The 22,729-nt window shown below is 37.7% G+C and overlaps 1 protein-coding gene across 3 annotated transcripts in view; it reads right to left on the reverse strand.

Moving 5' to 3' along the window:
* Phlpp (PH domain leucine-rich repeat protein phosphatase) overlaps positions 1-22,729 on the reverse strand; it is a 45,561-nt gene that overhangs the window by 15,764 nt on the left and 7,068 nt on the right. The window contains exons 1-2 of one of the 3 annotated variants that reach the window (XM_071774433.1): positions 4,611-5,421; positions 252-487 (exon numbers count right to left, since the gene is read on the reverse strand). In XM_071774433.1, the coding sequence (XP_071630534.1) occupies positions 252-341 (90 nt within the window). In that variant the 5' untranslated portion in view covers positions 342-487; positions 4,611-5,421. Of the gene's footprint in view, positions 1-251; positions 1,069-4,610; positions 5,422-18,490; positions 18,727-22,729 lie in introns of those variants that run through there. The other 2 variants (XM_071774430.1, XM_071774431.1) reach the window with 2 other exon arrangements.

Here is a 22,729-nt window from a genome sequence, read left to right on the forward strand (position 1 = left end):
AGTAAGAATATCTAAAAAAATATCTTCTCAGTTTTTTTATTACGAGAAATCTTTGATATAACTTGATTAAGAAATATGTGACGCAATATTAAGATAATTTCATTACATTACAAGATTTCCATTTCGCAAGTAAGACTAATTTATTGTAAGCAAATAGAGAAAGTGATCGCCGCCAGATGGATTATTATTACGTAGGTAGATTTTATTATTACGGTTTTCATAAACTGTAAAACTATGTGTGCCGTGTTTACCTCGAACTCCAAGGAGTCCGTATCTATGGTGTCGTCTCCGTTAAAGTCACACTCCTCCATAATAGCAATCAAATCTCCGACACGCACCATCTTCCGAACCGCCGCATATTCTTGAGCGAGCACACACGTTTCGCATTGAGCGCGCGCGCACGATTTAATTAAAATTCACAGTTCACTTTGACGTAATCATTGTTCGACGTGTAAGCCACATAATTCACATCGCAGAGTGTAACAACCTATTAAAAAATTTGTTCACGAGGATGTTGGAATTTCGTTTTTGCCCCTTGCATTATAATATTTAATTTTATATTGCTGTATTTCGTCACAAACGCACGTCGATCCTTTAAAATTGCAAATTGCGTTATCTTAATTAATGTCGACTTCAATGAGTTACGTTCCGTTCTGTTGTGATTCTTCGTAAATCATAATTTCAATATATAGTTTCGCTCAGATCAATCGATTCGTTAGCGTACCTATAGACGAAAGAGAAAAAGAGAGAGAGAGAGAAAGAGAGATCGCATAATAATGAGTCAATTATAATTTAACAATATCCGTACGCGGCGTGATGATTAATCAGACATAGAGAGTATCGCAATCGTCGGAGCAGGCGTTCGAACGAAACAAGCGAACGAATTTTAACGTTGTAATTTCGTCACGTCGTTTCGATTTGTCCTTCCGAAGGTTGTGCATTCGAAATTACAAAACGGCAATCGATAGGCGGCAAATATTGGATCGCGTACCAATATGGACAGCTCACAAATTTAGAAATAGAGTGATATATGATGCGCGCAATAAAATAAAACAATTTTACGCGGAGTTATACATGTTCATGTGTGCCTGTAACAGGAGATATATTTTTATAAATTTTTCTTTTATTAATCATTTGTGTGCGTGTGTTAATACATTATACATGCGTGATAATATATTGTGTCTATACAATCATCTCACGTTCTCAGAATTCCATAATTTTGAGGTCAATCAATAAATTATAGACTGACTTTTTAAAAATAAAATTTTTATAATAGCATACAAATAAATAATTAAAGAATAATTAAATTATTTATTTATATATTTTTGTTTTAAATGCAAATAAAATCAATATAAAAATAGACAAATATCGTAAAATAAAATTGCCCTTCAAATAATTTCTTTAAATTTCATCAAACAATTTATTTGTTTTATTTTTGTTTTTAATATCCGCAATAATTTATTCTACGTTTGCATTTCGTTTTTTATACGCTTTTTGTGACTCGATTTGGACCATTTTATCGTCGAGTAACCCAAAGATTATAATGCATTCAGCCTTGCTGAACTTCATTGTAAGAAACCAACGTAAAGTAGCGGCGGTGCACGAGCAATATTTGTGCCGACAAGTATTGTTCTGCTCGTTGCCCCGGCTACGAATAGCCTCTCATTGTCCGGCGGCGGATTTTCAGCCGAACAATGAAGACGTCAGTCATAGCTTTCTTATCGGCGTTAGATTCGTCCGCGATCGCGCGCGGACATCCCTAAAACAATACGACGGAAAAATCGCTACCGGTATCATTAGAAAGCAGAACGTCGCGCACCAAATCAAACCACAACAAAAAAAGAACGTGAATAATTCCATATTATTAAATTTAACGAAGAAATAAAAGCTAAAAGAAAGAACATTTCAATTTATAGATTAGAACAAAGTTATATTTAAATTCAGATCGATAATTTCTCCAAATCAGATTAATTTCAATTGTGTCGTGTCGAATTCTATCTCGATTTTTCAAGACCTAAAAAATGTGGCTTGTTATTTTTGTGGAAAAAAACAGAGATGAGACCGGAGAATTTTATTTTATATTTTATATTTTTATGCGTTCCTTCCTCCACACACACATAAGAATTAACGTTGTCTTCTTTTCAGCTAATAATTTTTGAATTATTCTGTCATTGGGCTAAGAGTATACAGAGATCTTGCTCATCAATAATTATCGTCTTGGACTTGATAGATTTTTAAAGCTCGGCAGCTTCTTAACTTTATGGAGGGATTCGTAGAATAAAATTTCTTGTCGCGTAATATATAATGTAGCTTATCATAATAATTGAGTATCTTTTTCTCGGGACGCCATTAGAGGAAGTGCCACTGTTGATGAAGGGGAAAATGGGATTACGAAGAAAAGAAAGCGATACCATGTCGCGGGAAGGAGCTCGAGTCGCGCGAGCGAGCACGATCGTCGCATGATGATTAATTTCCGGTCTAGCGGCATCAAATCCGAGAGAAAGTGATTTACGTTTTAGACGTGTATATACTACATATAGTCTTATATAACCGAACGTTCGACGAGTTTAAAGGCGATTCTTTTTCACATCAGGAACCCTCGAGGCATTGATAATCGGGGTTTTAAGTGATCAAATTCGTTCGAGCGATACGTTTCTGGACTACTAGCTATACGAAACTCCCAGCAGCACCCCCGTGGTGGTATATATCCCGGATTTAAGTCCACTCTTCCGTTGTCTCAATTCCACCAATTTCCCGACGATAATTTCCCATCGGAACCCCGAACGATCGATTCTACTTTCCGATCGCGACTTCGGGTTCACCGACCGTCCTCGAGTTTCCATCCGATTCGGAATTCGGTACAGGAGGAGGAGAAGGAAGAGAAGGAGGAGAAAGAAAAAGAGAGGAGAAAGCTACGAAGAATATAGAAAACGGACGGGAGGAAAAGAAGGTGAAAAAAGTCGCGGGTAGACGGCCGGTTGACACACGCCGGCGATGGGTTGAGAAGGAAACGAGACGAAACGACGTTTCTAGTTTCTAGCTAACGGACGCGCTTAGCTCACGCACCGTGAAGGAAACGAGATAGAAAGCAGCGGAGACCGAAGGGGTTGAAGGCAAAAAAAAATGGAAAGAAGAAGCTCCGTGTCTCGGTTATATGCACTCGTCGACTAACGAGGGAAGTAACCGAGAAAGTTCCCGAGAAAGTTCAGGCCAGTCGATACTGATGCGTCAAGCGAGCTGCGATAATCCGCCGCGCGATAATCCAGGACTATAGCAGCAGAGAAGATTGCAAAGAGAGAGAGAGGGGGGGGGGTGGAACGTGGTCTTTTCTTGGCGACAATCACTCTTTTAGCGTTGAAAACTTTCTATCTTCCGTTTTTTTCTTCTTTTTTGATTTAAGAGCGCGTTCAAGTTAGGGTCAAGCCTTGCGAGTCGTAACGAAGATAAATAATCCTGAGAGTCTGTGTGGATTAAGGGTGCGCGGGCAATCAGGAACGCCACGAAAATGATGAGCTATGAAATAGATTCAGCAATGTACAATGTATACGTGTGTATATGTGCGTGTGTGTGTGACGCACGAATTATTATGAGATATAATTAGCGAGTACTGTTATCGCATCGGACGTGAATTCGCTTAACACCGTATACCGTTCGGCACGTGCGGAGTAAATGCATCATGTGAATTATGTAAACCGTTAAACGAGTCTTCTAAAACGTTCGGAGAGAACAATCGTGGCAATTACGAGGAACGCAAGAGGTGAATTAAGGACGAAAAGTAGATTAGGGAAAGTTGATAATTAAGATTGTTGCTTTTAATAGCGCGTTAATTTTCGTGATCGATAATACACGGTCATATTAAATTACAGTAATCTGCGTTAAACGATATATCGACATTACGAAATAAGCTGTGTTAATTGAACGTTTCTAAATAATAAAATAAACTTACATTATTTAGCATTTCATAATTTTTTATACATATATATTAAAAAAGCATAAATTTCTTTTATAAAAATATAAGTAAAAATATTATTTATATCAAAAATATTATTTATAAAAAGACATAAACCAACATGACAAATCTTTAATACACTATTATTTATTGCAATTTTGTACATGGCGCACAGAATACTTCATCAATTATTGAATCCACATATGAAGTGATAAAATTATTATGTGTGGGAAGAATTTTACGATTCTCTTGACACTCACAAAATTTCGCTCAACCGCGATCCCTTTTTAATGTCCCTGCGAAATTAACGCTAGGATCGGGACGGTTTCCGGTTTGTTTAATAACAGGTACGTCCGCTGAGTCAGATAAATCGCGCTTAATCGATTATCGGCAACCGCGTATTGGTGGTTTTGGACGGTTAAAAATTCTGACCGCAACGCATGCAACGATTAATTTCCCGGGACTTTGCCTGAAGGTAAACGTGGCAACGACGTTCAAACGTACTTGCGAGAGTTTCTTTGATGTTTTAGACTTTTAATTAATGCCCGATATACTTATTTCGATAATTAGCGTACGATTCAAGTCGAGAAAAAACATATAGTTTTATAGAAGTTGTATAAGGTATAGGTACCTATCATAAAAATCGCAATGTTTTACTCACCATTTAATAAAATTTTATTAAAGTTAATTTTTCCGTAAAATTTTTTAACAAAAATTCAACTGTGTAATCTATTTTTTATAAAGTTAACAATTTTATAAAAATCATTCGCATAATTTAATTTGCCAAATTTAATCCTCAACATTAAATGCACATTCCGCAATTACGCGCTTTGAATCCTCACGAAGAAGAGGCGAAATTTTACGAAAGTACGTATACTTCCGAGATTAATGAAAACTTTATGGAATATCCCTACAGCATCCGGGATGAACATCGCGCTTTTCCAACGGGCGTCTTAATTCCATCAATTTCCGAAGTTGAGCACGATCGCGAAGTAACGTTCGTCCATTCAAATGCGAAACGTATCTGAGATATCTATAGGTATACGTTCGCATCCTGCGAGAGATTCGGAATTCTTAAACCGAACGTCGTCCCGAGTGTCAGTCGAAAAAAGACGCTCGAGAAACACTGGTCTAGTTGGTACGTCGTCTCCGTCTGTTCGCCGGATACGGAGCATTATTCACGACTACCGCCGGCACGTCACTGACAAGAACCGCGCGGAGACTTTGTCGCGTGTCCCGCGGCACGTAAAGCGGAAGAGAGCACGCTCAGGTGCTTAGCATTGCGCAATTTTTGCGTCTGCTAGACACTTCGGGTTTCAGCCTCAGGATATTATACGAAAGGACAACACGTAGGTGCTGCTCCGACATTGACATTTAGCCGCTGGGAAAATACACACACAGAAGCACATAAACACACGTACACACATTTGTGAGTGGAAATTCTTGACTTCCTCGACAATCCTTATTCTCGACTTGACTAGATGTACCTCTCTGTCTAGTTACGAGATAAAAATTCTCGAGAAAAAGATGTGCAATCTCATTGTATTTCAATAGAAAATTCGGAAGAAGAAAAGAGAAAATTGTAGTACTTTGTTATTTATATAAAAAGAGCGTACACACACATGAATAAACTTTATTTTTATTATACACATGTATATAATATATTATATCAAAATATTCAAAATAAAAATAAAAATTTACTAAGTTATAATTTAAAAATTGTAACTTATCAGCGTCCAACGATTAAAAAAATTTCTTAATGTTAATTCGAAGAACTTGAGATTTTAAAAATTTAGGAACATAAGTAAACAGGATGTAATCTACTTCAAGCATTACGTTTCTACTGTAGATGCATGGCGGTCGAAATAAAAGTAATGGTGACGACATGGTTGAACCCTCGCGGGAGATTGGCGACGCGTTTATCCTTTCTTCTATTCTCAATTACGGGGACGCATTGCGCAATCTTCGCGATGCGGCCAGAAGACTTCCCTAATGGCCAATTTGAAGATCAATTTCGCGTGCCCGTACCGTTGGAATGCACATAACGGTTCGCGTATATCCGCGCTTCTTCGTCTCTTCCAAGAGAAAGAAGAGTTCAGCTGAATAAGATTTCAGCCTGTACCACCTTCTCGTCAATTCTTATTTTCTCGCAGCGAGATATAGATTGAACCACCTCGTCACCGTGACATCATATTTTATTCTCGTGTTATTGATTAAGTAATATTTCGAAATTATAAGAGTTTCTATAAAATGAGATGTCAAGTCAGTTAAAATTCAGTTAAAATCTGCCACTATTAGAAATGCTGTGATGAATAGCAAATATAGCTTAATCCAATTAAGTCTTTCAGGATCTTTAAATACGTCAATACGTCAACGACTTATGTCTGTGTAAAATTTACTAATTAAGTTGAAAATAAGTCTGTCTAAGCTTTAAATTTTGTGTGAAAAAGAAAATTGTCGTCAAATGATGTAAAACGATTTTGCAACGAAACTCTCGCCATCATCGGCGGCGAGGAAACCGCGCGATAAATAAACCTCAATTAAACTTCTTGAGCGCTCGGTGGAGAAGTTGTGCATATGCCGAAGAAATTAGCTGACTTTATCAACATCAACCATCATTCCGAATAGTGAAGTTAGTTATTTGCCGTTTTCCATCTCGCAAATTTTTGCGATTATTTTTCGAACAAAATTTTCGTTGAACGCCACGAATTGTCTCGAATTCTCGGAATGTATATTTTTTTAACTGCAATTTCGCGCTATATAATGATCATTTTTTTCAGCTGCAGCACGCCGGGGATCCTCGGTTTTGCATTTCACGGTGGGCCGAGCGTGTCGATCCAATCTCGAATTGTTCGAACGGGCACCAGCGAGCGACACGCGTCGTTCGTTAAGGTGAAATTCCTCAGTTTGCTTCTGACTATTTCGAATGAGTCATCCGAAGCGAAAGAAAGCTGTATAAATAATGTCCGCGCGAAAAGCGCGCGCGACGACTGTCCTTGCATCGCGCATCGACGAGAAATCGAAACACAGAGAGATTTCTCCAATATGATAAACTGTATCGTAATATTTCTTAGAATCGAGTCATCTAATCGCTCGATTTTGCACATGACAGGCATCACATGCGAACCCTATTTAAGTTACAATTACAGTCGCAGGAAAGCTAATTGCGCCGATATCACGTTACATTATCATGATTCGTATGACTGGCTGTTAAGGCTAATAAACTCCAGCTCCAGTTTCGTTGTTCATTCCCTCTCGAGAACTACCCCCGCGAGCGAGGACGCAAGATAAGGGTTGCGAGAGAGCGCAGTAGACGATATCGCGTCGCCCGATAATTTACGGGCGAGTAACCGAAGGGAATACGAGGAGAAATAGAGAAAGGGAAAGGGTGAGGGAGAGGGAGGGGAAAAGGAAAGAGAGAAAGAGAATGAGCGCGTTTTCGGATATAGAAAGTATCCGTGGAAATATAGGAAGCGTCTTGGGGATACGTTACGTTACACCTGTGCCGAGGCTCCGTCGAGCCTTTTATCTGAAATTCCGCGCGAGGAGTGACGCGGGGTACGCCGGGCGAGGGAGATACGGGAAGGATATTTGATATACGTGATCGAACGTGCGCGGGAAGGATATTTGAATAACGCGATAAGGATTCTTTTCCACCGTTCGATAAATGCATTCCGGCCGTACCGGGCCGTCTGTTTTTGTCGCGGAAAAGCCGGAAACGCGTCGTGGCAGGCGGGAGTCGGACGGGAGAGGAATTGACGAGGGTAGATATCTAGGCGATTGGTCGATTAGGCGGGTGTGGGAGGACTCGTGGGGGGTGAATTGGATACGAGGAAGGTGACGAGATACCGTTCGTTTGATTCGTGTGGAGAAAATGAGGTGCATGAGCTTGCGTTGCTTGCCTGTTTCGTCTATTTCGTGGATTTTGGTTGGAGTAATTGCTTCATTAGAACAAGTGCGACGCAATAAATACAGAAACAGTTATATTCTTTAGTAAATAGTAAAATAAATAGTCAATAAATTATTAAAAAACAATGGTTTGTTAAAAATGCATAAAAAGATCTTAGAGTAATTTGTGTAATACATTATAAAATTATTAAAAAATGAGTACCATTTTCGGCCTGAAAAAGATATTTTTTAATGACACAATTTATCTTATATATTTTCAAAATTATTTTTTATTAATTTTAGACCATAATATTTTTATAATTATTGTATTATTTCTACGTTACTGCTGATAATGCTGATATTATTTTTATATTCTTATTTTTAATATGTCAGTGCCATTGTTAGACGGGGAAGACATTGAAATCCGCGTACTGTTACATTTTTGCAGGATTCTGCCGTATCAACGTAGCACATTCCTTTTTACCTCAGTTTAACTTCTTCGTTTCTCAAAAGATAGTGTTACAATCTCAGAATTGAATTTGATGAAAATGTTTTTTCTTTATATTTATATTAGTTATAAAAGCGTATATTTACCTGCTGAAAGAGATTACATTTATCTCGAATATTTATTTTTGTCTTTGTCAGGGAAATATTAATTGTGAGATAGTTTTGGACATTAGAATCTTCAAATTTGAATGTACCTTTTGAAGTTTTGATCTAAGAAAAAGAATATTTAAATAATTGGGAGATTATATACTTATATTTATACAAATTAAATATTTAGAAATATATATAATAATTTAACATTTGTACACACGAACAAGATGGTAGCGTTTATTCGAAAATTTTTCAATTAGGAAGATATACTATCATAAGAAGATTGTATTGCTGTTAGAATTACGAGTATCATTGTCATCTATAACGAGGACATAAATTTTATGCAAAGTTAGCCTAGTTATGCAAAAAATGCTTATTTTCTACAAATATATATGTGCAATTATCGGCGCGATAGTACATGTTGATAAGCTTCAAAGGATCAACGTGACATTCGGTGAACATACAACCTGAGCATCTGTGCCGTAAACGCGTTAATCTCGCCCAATGAACCGAAAAGCGATAGTCAATGCGGCTGTTTGTCTTGTAGGAATTGATCGGTTGTACCATATAATTTCCGAGGGTGTTAACTAATAATCGCGCAGCTGACATAAATCGCAGCAGTGAAGCAATTGCCAGAATAAAAAAATAAAAAACAATTAGTTTCATAAATCTCCGCTTCGAAAATTCTTGATGGAACAAATCGCTTTATAATTCCATTGTTTTCCTTCTCGCACCCAGAGTAGCGTATAGAACGATTTCGTCTACGATTCCTATGACTTTCCCATACGATTCTGTGAACCGACCTCGCATCGCGAACGATCGCAAAATCTAGATCGATCGATCACGGACGGGATAGCGTCACTTTTTTCCCAATTGACGCAGTAATATGTGAAAAACTACCGAGATGTTTCCCCGGCCACCTGCGTCATTCCCGATGAGAAACCACCGCGTTTAATGAGTCGTTACCGCACGATCTCGTTAGTCGGACACCCGGTATACGACGGATTTTGCGCTCAGGCGAAGGGGATTTTTTCCGTAACGAGAGCACATCATTATCGTGGTTGCCGTTCTCGCGGACCTTTTTTTTCTTTCCTCCTGTCGTGGCTTGCTTTTCCATCTGAAGAAGTCTTATACCGTTCCGGAAGGATCTGCAAAATCAGGTGGAAGAGGCGAGACGCTTCTCCCGTTTCCTCGTCCTGTTTTCTCTAAATTTTCTCCTCTGTGTCTCTTTCCTCTTCGCGGCTAATACCAAAGTTTGTGGTTTTTTGCGAGGCTGCATTTGCACAATGTAGTTTCTGCGATAATGTTTTTCCACCGTCCATCCGGGAAAACTCAGTAGAAACGCTCACTTCTCATTTAATCTGTGACGAACAAATCGTTTAAGACGACAATTGAGAATTATCGGTCAACAAAAGGTATTGGCAACGTTGTTAATCAACCTTGTGCACGTTAAACGTATCGTTGAAGCCCGATCTTGCGCGCGCGGCATCGAGTTCTCCTGATGGCGAAATTTTAAAATCAGAGGAAAGAAGTCGACAGTACAAAATACGGCCTATCGAGCGAAGTTCCATATGTGAGCTTAATAAGCCGTTTTGATAAAAATTCTTTCTTTGATCACGGCCGGCGTGCGCTTTAAGGTCCTCAGAAATTATTTTGTCGGCAAAAAAAAAAAAACAAAGGGATGGAAAGGCTTCGCTCGCCCTTGGTGTTTTCCCTTTGTGACTAACAAGCGGAATTCATGTGAACGCACGTCCGCTACCGGTTTACTCTCGGTGAAGATCTTTTGAGGGTGCAAATGGGATGAGCGGGGCGAGAGGGCATGAAGACTGGACAAGATAAACCAGTAGATAACAATGGTGCTTTAACAAAAAATGCGCCGACAGCACTGCGCGCCCAGTATAAAAAATAAGTGGAATTCTTCTTGCGTTATAATCACTGCTAAAAATTGATTTTCGTTAAGGGAATGTTGGGGCTTCTGGATTTGACTTTAACTACAAAAATTTGGCACAATTCTAATTACAATTAAAAAATATAAAAATGTTTTAAAACATGTATGTGACTCAGCTTTGTTTAAAATAAGTTATTACTGTGTTAATAACGAATTGTAATTATAATAAAGACCAGCAATTTTTTAGCTATTAAATTGGTATGTAATGTTGATTTATTTCTCCTTTTATTATATTTTAATTCTCTTCATTCAGTACTATACAATAGTAAATGTAATATAAATATAAATTTTGCAATTTTGTGAAACGAGTTTGACATATTTATGGGTGAATGGGTTTATGGATCTGTCCATATATATCCTGTGCTTTTAGCATTATCGCAATCGTATGTTTATTATTGACTTTCTGATAAATGTAATGGTTTGTATTTCAAGCAATTGAGTTTCAAGAATGATTGAGAAGCAATTCAAGAAGAAGGAAGAACAAGGAAAGGCGAAAATAGTGATGCGAGTGTTGTAACTAGTAACTTTTGCAAAGTGCCTTTCAGCGATTAAGGGAAAACTTTCGCGATTTACAGTGGATTCCAAAGAGAGCCGCAGACCTAGACGGTCCAATCAAAGATTTACGGCTGAAATCGCTTTTTGAACTTTATATCTTTCCCAACATAAGTTTCAAAATGTAGATGGCTTCGAGTATCGAGCGGGAAACGTGCTCGTTTATGTTGTGACAAAAGATAAATAAAATTATCATAAAAAAATGCGACAGCACAGATATTTTTATTGAACCAATTATTTCTTTCGTCACGACCTGCAAAAGGCAAGTAGCTTTCACGCCATACGTTAAATCTCTGAATTGACTTTTCAAATTTAAAAGTAGAAGTTTTAATGTTAAAAGTGATTTGTGACTTTATTGGAAACGATTGTCTCAAAAAGTTACTTTAGAATAATTTATTTGATTTTTTTTACGCAAGCTAAAGTGTTACTTTTCTAAGTTATTTCCACGACGGAAGCGTTGAATTAATACGTATTGCCTAAAGTATTATTTTTTTAGTCCCCCCGGGAACTCAAATAATAAATGTGTCAATTTAGATCCGCCGGGTTTTCCCCAGGTCCTAGTGATAAATGTCCAAAAACAGTCAGCCCTAATTTCGAGCCCCTCGCAAGGCTAATCGCCGCGCTATCTTCCTTCGAGGCACTTTCCTTTCTGAGTGCGAAATGCGTGAGAAATTAGGGCAGAGCTTTTATCCCTCGAGCCCGATTTTTCTCCCACGTTATTCTATTCCTTTACTCTTACGCCCACGAAGAATCGTTAGATGTGTGAGAAATCGCGCGAGAATAAAAATTCTTCGTATAATGAAGGTGAAATCTCTGAATCATTCTTCTCGCGTTTAACGATCAGTGACCGTAAAAAACTGCGTCCAACTTACGAGAGGGAGAAAAAGGGACCGCTCGCTTTTACTTCATAATTTCGTCATGTTGCACGACTCACGTTTGGCGAAAAGTGAGAAGTTCATATTCAGATTTGAATTACGTAGCGCGCAGAATTTCGCGGTGATATTTCAGTTAAACACGCACTTGGTGTTCACGTAAGAGTGGATTTGCGTATTTGTAGCGGCAAAAATCGACCTATGATACAAATTACGATATTAATTCCGCGTAATAACACTGCGGCAAATGGACTCATTTAGTTTCATGTTTGCGAACACAGGGGATCGACAAAGCATATACCTATTACGTTCGCGCGTACATAGATGAGTCAAAGCACGAATGTAGTGTTTTAATGTATTTAATGCTTATCCTATTTAGTGTGAAACAATTTCTATTATATTATAATAGTGTAACACAGAAGATTGAATCACCATATTTGATAATACACGTTATGGGATACAACATAAATGGAATAATCGCGCGAGGTTGCTAGTAATTAATTCGAAATTATTGTTATGCTTGAATTACAGATCAGTGGTTAATGAAACATCGTATTTTCTAGATTTAATATTACGAAGTATAGAAAAATTTATCAAAATTTTAATTTTAACAACAGATTTTCTCTAACACATGGTTATTCTCTAAAAAAATTTGTTTTTCTTAAAATCTTGAATTAAAAGTATGATAAAGTATCATTTTTTTTGGAAAGAGTTTTAGAACATTCTTTATATATCAATTTTTCGTTCTTATCAATATAATCTAATTTTAATAACAATTTGCTATTATTAATACATCAAAATAATCAGAATGGTATAATTCTTTTCATTAATTTCTTTATCGAATAATTAATTATTCGAGATTCATGCATTTTTTAAATAAACAATTAATATTAATTTTCAAACTATTATATTCTCCATTTCGCTGCAAAATTGACGTTCAAGAACACAGTGCCATTAACCATTGTCCGAACATCTTTGCTCTATTAATTTCTTAACAAAGCAATTAATTATTTGCGCTTTCATAGTAACAGTCATCAAATCGGCGCTGAACGAGATTTATCTTTACCGTTTCATGCACCATATCTTTGGCATTAATTAATCTTCCTCGTTGTCATTCGAGATTTCAACGTAAAAAGCGGCACCGCGAGATTGATCATCTGTGCCGTACGACAATCATTTCTCGTAATTCACTGCCATTCCCGAGCCTCTTATAATTTTCAGTTAATGATACGTTAAATTTTGCTGCCACATTAACGCTGAGTGAAACGGATTACGTGATGCGCTCAACAGTTTTTTTTCCCGCGTATAATAAACAGCACACTTTTTCTTCTGGATAAAGTCGCGCGTCGTTCCGAAATTAATTTTGACGGAGATCGATTTTACGCGACATTGCGCTCTGCATTATGCAAAGTGAAATAAATAATTAAAATACCTACAAAATGCGTGAAGAGAAAAATTTTTTTCTATGGAAATACAGTTTCTGCTGCACGTTTCTTCATCAAAGTTCAATATTTTCTATTATAGATTTTTGAAACCTCTTGAAACTAATGATTGATTTTGACTTAAATGTTAAAAAATTTAAAATTAATTACATTAATTACATAACAAATAAATATTTTAATAAAATAAAACTCAGTTATACTTTATTATTTTAGATTAAATTAGATTAAAATTAGATTTTGTTGCTTTTTTCTTCTTGCCTCATTTTCACATTTTAAACTTTAAAACTATATTTCAACAGCTTATAGCTCAAAAGCTTTTAACATCTTTATTTTTAAATTTTTTTTTTAATTTAAATCTAACTATACTTACACTATTGAGAGAAAAATACATTGGCTTTATTTTATTTCGTACATTGATGCATATATTAAAATAAAATGACAGTTTTGCAAATAAATTGCAAAAACTGGTGCTGTATGACAAGAGCTCAACAACCATTTTTGTTTATTAAATTGTTTTTAATAAAGATCGATTTTACGCGTTAGTCGTGTTGCAAATGAAAATCACGATATTAAAAAGTTGCAACAAAACATTGCGAGAGACAAATTTTTTTATGGAAATATGCACGTCGAGCACATCAAAGTAAAATAACATTTATACAGTTGTAAATAATACCAGGGTTATGTTTTGTGTAGTAACGGGAAGAACGCTACAGATCATTATTATTTTGTATGCGTTTTCAGTTAAAATGGGTAAATAGAAATAATAATGTTACAAAGCCAAGAGTTTTCGTAAAATCAATCGTAGATTGATCAAATGAAAAAATTGGCAATATAATACGACCATAATTCTGGAACACTTCGTATATATACATAGACTCCATAGAGATGTCTCATCGATGATGTTTAATTCAAGCTGCGGATACAACGTACACGAGAAATACGATTAATTAATGAGACGATGACACGTAACTACGTACAGATACGTGGCGCAACGTTTCATCGTGGTCAATGCATTCCGTTGACACGCATGAACGCATCTCGCATATCGAACGCGCGGATAATCAGATTTAGAAAGTATCATCTATTACATCGAGCCGGTATTTGTTTATTTTCCATTTTTTTCCCTGTTGTTTTTACCAAACAGAGCAGTGCGATAAATTTACCTGCGCGACTGGAATGTCGATCGCCCGTTTTGTCGAGTGAACGTAATCGAATATTTGGACACGTTGCTATTAATCGGACTTCGCGTTTTAAATTTCAAGAATTTAATGGACCCTCTATCACATATCAGCATCCGATTTTTTTTTACAGAAATTTGATGCGCGTAATTCTACACATTTAACGTCACGTATAACGTTCCCATTCTTTGTAAAAAAAATATAATACAATTTTTATCCCATTATTTATTCTTCAGGCATCGATCAAGATCGAATATCTGCTATTAATTTTGTGCAAAAAGGATGTAACTAAAAATTAATAATTAAGAAACTATAATGTTAACATTAATAATAATTTCAATAATAATAAAAAAAACATCTTTGATAAAGTATCGGGTATTTCTTCTTTTTTTCTAAAGGTAATACAATTATTAGATAATTATGACGTTTTGCGTATAGTGAGGAATATAAGCAGCGATTCATAAATAGTATCGAATTATAGCTATAAATTCAGATCTTTATAAAAAAACTAATCTTTTCGGAAAGTTAATTAATTAAGCATTGCTGATGAACTGTCTGATTTAACGAACAGAGAATATCAAAACTGTCAAAATAATAAATACAAATAGCTGACGTATCAAACTGACTTGTCATAGAATCAATCGTTTAAAACGTTTCACTCCTATTAAGTAAATAATGACGTTCCACTACAAAACGTCACGGTCCACTCGATCGTGTCATCGGCATGTCGTATTCAAGAAAATTGTTTCATTATCTGGTACGTGCTTGAAAATAACTCAGTTTGACGCAAGCAAATTCCGCCAGTGAATGCTAAATAAAGGACAGATGACAATACTGTGAATTAAATGACAAATCTGCAGTTAAGCTCTCGTTTCTGCAAAAAATATACGTATAATAAATAAACATTTTAAGATTATTAATTTGGTTATGTGTGCCAATAAATTTTATCTAATTAAGTGAATTTGTATAATCATACATTATATATCTGTGATCTTTTAAATAAATTATTATATATAAAGCAGACAACTATAGAAAAATTTATAACATGAAAAAATTAAGACAGCAATAAAGTTATAAAGAATCTCGCTAAAGAATTTTATTAATCTTTTTGGCATGTACGAATTCTCTTCTGCATGCCAAATTGATGACACGATCGAAATAAAATAACATACCAGGGAAAAGATTTTCAAAGGTCGGAAATTTAGACTGACATAACGGAAATTTCGTCCATCATTCACTATGCGACAATACATTAGCGGAAAATTCAATGGACGGATTAAACGCGATCGCCGTGCGTCGTCGATGTAATAACAGCGCAGGTTCGTAGTGGCAGCGATGCATTTGCGCCATGGAGAAAAGCGGCAAAATACTACGCGCGTTGAATAATTCAAGGCAAACGGAAATGAGAGACAGAGACAGAGATAGAGACATAGAGACAGAGAGAGATAGAGAGAGAGGGGGGGAGGGGGGAGAGAGAGACGAGCCGCGTCTCGTATTTGTACAACTGATCGCTGAATATTTAGCGATGTGTTTATCCGAATCATGATCTCGCATTTCGGGCTTTACGTTCGCTTTAACGTATTGCAAATGCTGCGGACAAACGATCGCTCGCGTTCACCGGGATACCGCGCGCCTCTCGTATAATATGTTAAGCTTCTCGCAAGTTGCCATTTACTCGAACTGAAAAGAGTCCAACAGCGCAAATCGGCAAATGGAAAAGAAATAAATGCGAAGTGAAGCTATTCTCAACCGTGGCTTTTTCGCGGCGGCCGCTCAGAATACCGACCCTTTTGAATTGCGCCGCGATTTTGTAAATATTTGTTTCACAGTAGTGCACAGTTATCATACACATTTAACAAATATTTGTAAATAACGTATACTGACGTGGAAATGAAATCCGCGCTTTATATATACCGAATTGTTTGGTCTATAGCTGACGCGCACTATATTTTAATATTCTCGGAAAAGAGTCAAATCATTGCGAGATTTGAATGTTGTTTCGTTTGAAACGTCGGTGGATGGGGAGGGGGCTTTAAACTCTGCTACTGGATGTTACGAATGTCACAGAAAAATATATTTTTGACTGCATCATTACGATTCGGCTCTTCGCTAGAAGATATCAGGGAATCGATCCGAATCGCCGATAATGTCGCGGATATTGACAATTGTTCGGTCATAACGATATGGAAACAGCGTGTGTACCATCGTCTCTTATCTTCTCTCTCAAACCTCTTTATCCCTCCTCTTCGTCGCATTCGGATATTAAAGTTTGTTCATCGTGATTTCATATTCAGGTGGTGCCTCTAGGCCAATGTTTGCATAATTTTGGATTCCTCTTGCTAGCTGTCCCATCGCGACTCTTCTTTCAGCCCCGGACCATCCCGCAGCGAACCTCTCCCTCCTCCCTCGCTGTCGCTGATCTTTTCAGTGGTGTCGCCGGATTTGCGAGATGAAGAAGGGGGATTGTCCTTTGATTTCGCTGGCGCTTTAATCGCACCGTCTCTCTTTAAAGGCTCTTTGAAGAACCGACTGTTCTGCAGTTATTGAAAATTAAGCGTCTATTTATCAACCCCGGAAATAAACCAGCGATGTGAATAGGAAATCTGTCCTTTAAAAAGTCGTAACTTTTCTCTTTTGCTGTCTGTATATGCATACGTATAAATCTTTAAATATAAACGATACATTACGTGTGCAACGCTTTTTATAACGACACTTATTAAAAGATAGCGTTTATATAGTGTGCATGACAAAGAGACATTTCACAGCAAACTGATGCATATTTGTGGGACATCGGATTGCTCCGCTATAGAATGTATCGGGCAGCCTTCCGTTGTCCTTTTTGTTAGCGGTTGATTCTATTAAAGCCCATCAAAACGCCTATGTTTGTCCTCATTTGCATCGGACCGCGAGTCGACAATACACAATTCTAATTCACTGCGCTGTCTGTCGCTGTAACGACATTATCGGGCGCCCGTCCGCGCCTTCCCCGCCTGACATAATTTCCATGTTACACTCTGCTCGCCGCTTCTGCATTGACGTTCCATCTATTCCTTTCCAGATATGGTTGGTATGCTTTGGAATATTACCTATTCGGAATATTACCTCCGTATGACCTATTTACACGCCCCTTTCGAAGAGAGTTATTGGGGCCGGAGAATACATTGCGGTACAAAGATGCCAGGATTCAAAATTATTTACGCAGGTATCCTAAGAAATAGAGTTCTTTACCCGCTGGCGCACATGGCCTTATGCACTTTAAATATTAACTCGGTGTACACTGTCCGTGTCAACGTCGGTCCCGCTTATCTTCAAGACGTCATGCAAGATTCAGCTTGTCCGAGTTCGTTGCATAAGAATCGTTCATTTTCTTGAGGAGTTACGTATGCCCAAAGAGAAGTCTCGAGAATCGGTTTCAGCTGCGAGAGCTTAAACTTTAAGGCGGCTGAAATTGTAGGGCAAACATCGACTACGACGAAGGCTGCACATGCTTCTTGGAAAATGGATCTCTCCATTCTTATTTCGACACGCGCCATCGTGACTTGTTTTCTGATTTTATTTATTTCGTATATAGCAGTGGAAGTTTATTGAACAATTGGATTTCTTTCTTAAATATATCGATAACTTTATACAGATAATTTACTAAATTGGTGTAGGATAGCGATTGCTCTTGCAAAGCAAAGAACACCAATAACGATACATCCTTGGAGATTCGTTATAAAAAAAGAATAATGTAAATATTGTAAATAATTCCCATGTTAGTCAAAAATATTTTTATAAAATTATCCACCGCATAGTGTAATTAAGATTGATGTAATTGTCCTTTTTCGGTAGATGCGAGGACAACGTAACAAATTTTCAGTAATTAAATAATTTTATGACAGTTATTGTTGTTTCTAACAAAACACATTACTTGTTTTACTTAACCAATTCAATTACTTCAGTCGACTTGATATTACATTTTCTGTTTTAAGGTGATGTCTCCAGATGTTTTCTGTATTTCGTCAGAAATCGTTGCGAGAAACGTTTTCTCGATTCCGTGTGAAAGAATAGCGAGGGTCGTTTACCTTTTTGATCCAGCTTTTCCACAGGTCTCGATCCCAGGGATGATGGAAGCCCAGATACAGATGCCTGGTTTCGCGATGGCGACTCTCTTCGGGGTGTTGGCTCACATGGCACTGTTGAGTGACCCTGGGAAACCCAGTGACACGCAAAACGAGTTTGCCCAGACGTGACGGCGCATAGCATACCGCGCCACCTCCGTCGCCCAGTTCCATCCATTCTGCTCGCGATTCCGGACAAGCTGGGGAAAATGCGTTTGTCTCGTTATTTATCAGCCCTTTGATAAATTGGGAGTAGTACGATCGTGGCTATACCGGCGATATCGGCGTAAGAAGCGTCGCAGAGAGATGGTGGAAAGCGCGTAGGGTGGAATATTTTCACAGATAATAATAGAAAAAAAATGTAAAATAAATGGAATGTTATTTTTATTATTAGAATTGTATGCTTCTAACTCGCCATAGTTTCTCAATTCAGTTCGCTCGTAACTGAAAAACTGTCGGCGAAAAACTAGTTCGACGCCAAAGCGACCGTCATTTCTCTTCGTTTGTATGGTTGACAGAAGCAACAATTTTTGACGTGTCGAGTACGCAATACCATCCTTCCGGCACGCGTGTACTTTAGACACGTTGACGCGTATCGACGTCGAAGCTTTAACACTTGAAATTTCAAATACTACGAGCTCGACAGGTTTTAGACACGCGACGTGGCGACTCCATTTCTTGCCTCAACGGCGGGGTCTAATTACGTCGAGCTACGCCGAGAATGCCGGACGGTCATTGATATTCCGATGACGGCCGGTTACATTCCACGGCGCGGCGTCGGCTTTCGAGGAACATCCATCACTGGCCGGTACTCTCTCACAGACACAAACGCCATCGGGTATTATCGAATTTTTGCCCGTCTCTCGGGGGAAAACAAAACCAGACGCTTCCGACGATCCGGTGCAAAATTTATCCGGAGCGACGGATCGCGAAATACCGGAGGGCGCGATGCTATATCGAGAGGGAGCAGATACTTGCATAATCATAGAATTAACATTTTGGAAGAATCCTCTTTTGGAATCTTAAGAGATTTTGCAAGCTCTCGTATACGTTTAAATTAATAAATTCTGAAACGTCATAAGAGATTCTTGGATTTTATGTTTTGTAAGCCACAAATCTTGCAATTTACGCTTTTTTTTTTAAATAAAAATTTTTTCCCTATCTCTCTCATAATATTACTATCGCGATTACTATTATCTATATTACTGCTAGTAGCAATGGATAGCTAAAACGGATGATTCTACAACATAGCTTATTAACATATTTAGATCATTTCTCCTCCTTCATATCTCCTCGCTAGCTCCTCGACAAGGCTAAAGACCAGGTCTTATCTTATGTGATCCTTATCAGCTCGTGCAAACATGCGCCCTTCATGTATCTTCTGCATATGCAAATGCAGCAACCACTATTAATCCAAATAATCTGTTTTGAATAACATAAGAAACGATAAAGGTGCAACAGATTTTTAAACGATTTTCGTTATTCCGCGGGAATTAAAAATATAACACAATATTTGTTACTATTCCATGAAACGCGGAGTGAGAACGATCGTGTTTTCCCATTGTTCTCGAATTGCGGTGCCAAGCGTTGGAAAATAGTTGAGGCTGGCAATACTTTGTTTCAGTTGTTAAGCGATACGGCGCACGCGGTTGGCATCGTTTCCCGATGAGACTGCTGTGCTGCTGTACAACTAATTTCCGGGGCTGGTTCCAAAACTAAACGCCCCGAGAAGTTCTTGCTAGTAGCTCATTAAGTTAGATTCTAACAAGTTTAACGTATTTTGTTAACTTCATGTAGGACGAATAGAATGTGTGTATGAGCATTTAAGACAAATTAAGTTTCATTTTTACGAGAATACAAAGCCATTCTTTTTTAAAATAATTTATATTAAGAAATATTTCTACTAGAGCACGGTCATTAAAAGTGTAAAAAGTCAAATTTTTTGAAAGATTAAAATATCTAAAATATCTAAAAATTTCAATATATAAAAATGTTTAAATATCTCTACAAAGAAATGATTAGTTATAGTTAAGGATCAGATGATTTCATGAACTATCAAGATCAGATTGTTAAATTAAAGATATACAAGCGAGGGGTTTCGTTTAATCCATAACGTGGGGTCAACGGCATCAGGAGAAGTGCCGTTTGCCTATATACGTGCCAGAGAAATCGCCGAATATTCGTTTCCGAATCGTAGAATTCCAGGCAATTCCTAATTGAAGCCAGCGGTAGCCGCAGCTTAAATCAGCAAATGCCGGCGAGGCTGGTCAGTTTCTGGAATAGTCGCCATTCTCCATGCTAGATTGTGGTTCCATTTGCAAGATACGTATCGAGCAGTGGGCAATTTCCTAACAGCGGTGCATAGGATATATACAAAGTCCCCGCGCATTCTCCGTGAAATCGGTGCCTGTTACGATGAATTAAACACTTTTGGGGGTCTCGAAAAATAGAATAAAAATCCTAGAAACGTTTCAGAATATTATTAACGTTTTATAGGTTTCTCAGATATTTGCATTGTCCGAAAATATAATAGAATGTGAATTTAGATAATTATTATTGAAAAATTTTCATCTAACAATAACTCTACAAGACTGAAAGTTTGAAATGTTGAACATATACGATTGTCAAGCGAGAAAAATCATCGACATTAGCATATCAGTATAGAAATACGGTATGATGGGAAAATTATTTTCGGACGCGCGCGTGACCGGGTACGCAGGTGGCGAGATCAGGAGATCGTCTGGGCCAAGAACGATGCGGATGTTCTGCCTCCCGTCACGTTTGGCGGATACGAATCTCCAAGCGATGACCAGGAAGTCTGGCGGTCCCGAGGAAGTTGTTCGCTGTTGATTCAGCACCGGGTCCGCGATGGCGAACACCTGTTACCGTCGCTATCTCGAGTTTAATCAAGGCCCTGGCTCCCGTAGGAGCAGCTATATACGTATAGGAACGCGGCTCTCTAACTGACGGGATGCCGCGGGACGGCCGGGTTTAGCGCGTCGTTGGGCGCTTATGGGACACGCTCGTTAAAATCGACTACCGGCCACCAGTGACCGACGATATTTGGGTCACCCTTGGAACGCCATTTAACATACGCGAGGCGCTATACACAGGTTCCTATCGGGTGTCATGCTTCGAATATTGAAGTAAAAGTTGTAAAAGTAGATTACAGATGGATAAGTTTATGTAAAAAGCTAATTTTTAATTGCACCGTTTTTGGAATTAAAATATTTCTTGATACGCGCCATATGTATTCCGCTCAGAATACATCAGAGGGTACGCGAAACTCCGAAACTTGACGTGAAACATGCAGTTTACATTAAAATGTTAAGTTTCAAATTATAATTACAAAGGAAGCTAATTTGAAAGTTTTACATCACAGCTATTTCATATTTTAAAGTGTCAAATTTCTTTAAAGGATTTAAAATGACGAATAGAGAAAGAAGAAAAAACAGATGATAATTTACAATGCTAAAAGGGAAGAAAATCTGAGATTCTTATTTACAAACTTATATGATATAAAAGCAATTACGATTGCTTCAATATCGGAGAAACAGTAGTTTTGAAGTTTAAGCCACGTAAATGACTGAAACAGCACATCTAAGTATAGTTCAATATTGCGAAGTAATATTATTTTCAAGAAGAAAATATACAATATTTCAATAAATGCCAAGTCAACGGACAAATAAAATGATCTTTGCTTATTGCTTGTATTACCGAATTTTGGAAAAACATAATACATATTTCAAATGTAAAAGGAGCAAAATTTGGGATAAAAATTCCAATTTTAAAATACGTGTGATAAAAATTTTAACACGACGGGCATCACAAACAACGTGATATACGCTGCTCACGCTGTCAATTCACTGTTAAATAATTCCACCCATTTTCGGCGTTATATACGCCGCGGGCATGCCGACGTGAAATATCGATCGCCTAATTTTTCGGTAGCTTGAATGACGCGCGTCGATTCAACCGTGTAAAATCGCGAAGTCGAAATTCTGCAAGCGTTCCCGACCGGACATTATCGTGGTTTCGCCGAGAGTAATGAGGGGTTGTTGACCATCTTGTCGTTGACGTCGCGCACACATTTATGGCTTAGAAAATGCCGAATGTGCCTGAATGTTTCGCAAGGGAGACGTTTCAATTCCGGTCACGTTCGGCAAAGTCGTGTCCAACTTCGTTGTCATTTGGCAAAAATAC

The sequence above is a fragment of the Temnothorax longispinosus genome, chromosome 3 (assembly GCF_030848805.1).
Source record: "Temnothorax longispinosus isolate EJ_2023e chromosome 3, Tlon_JGU_v1, whole genome shotgun sequence".
Classification (NCBI taxonomy): Eukaryota; Metazoa; Arthropoda; class Insecta; order Hymenoptera; family Formicidae; genus Temnothorax; species Temnothorax longispinosus.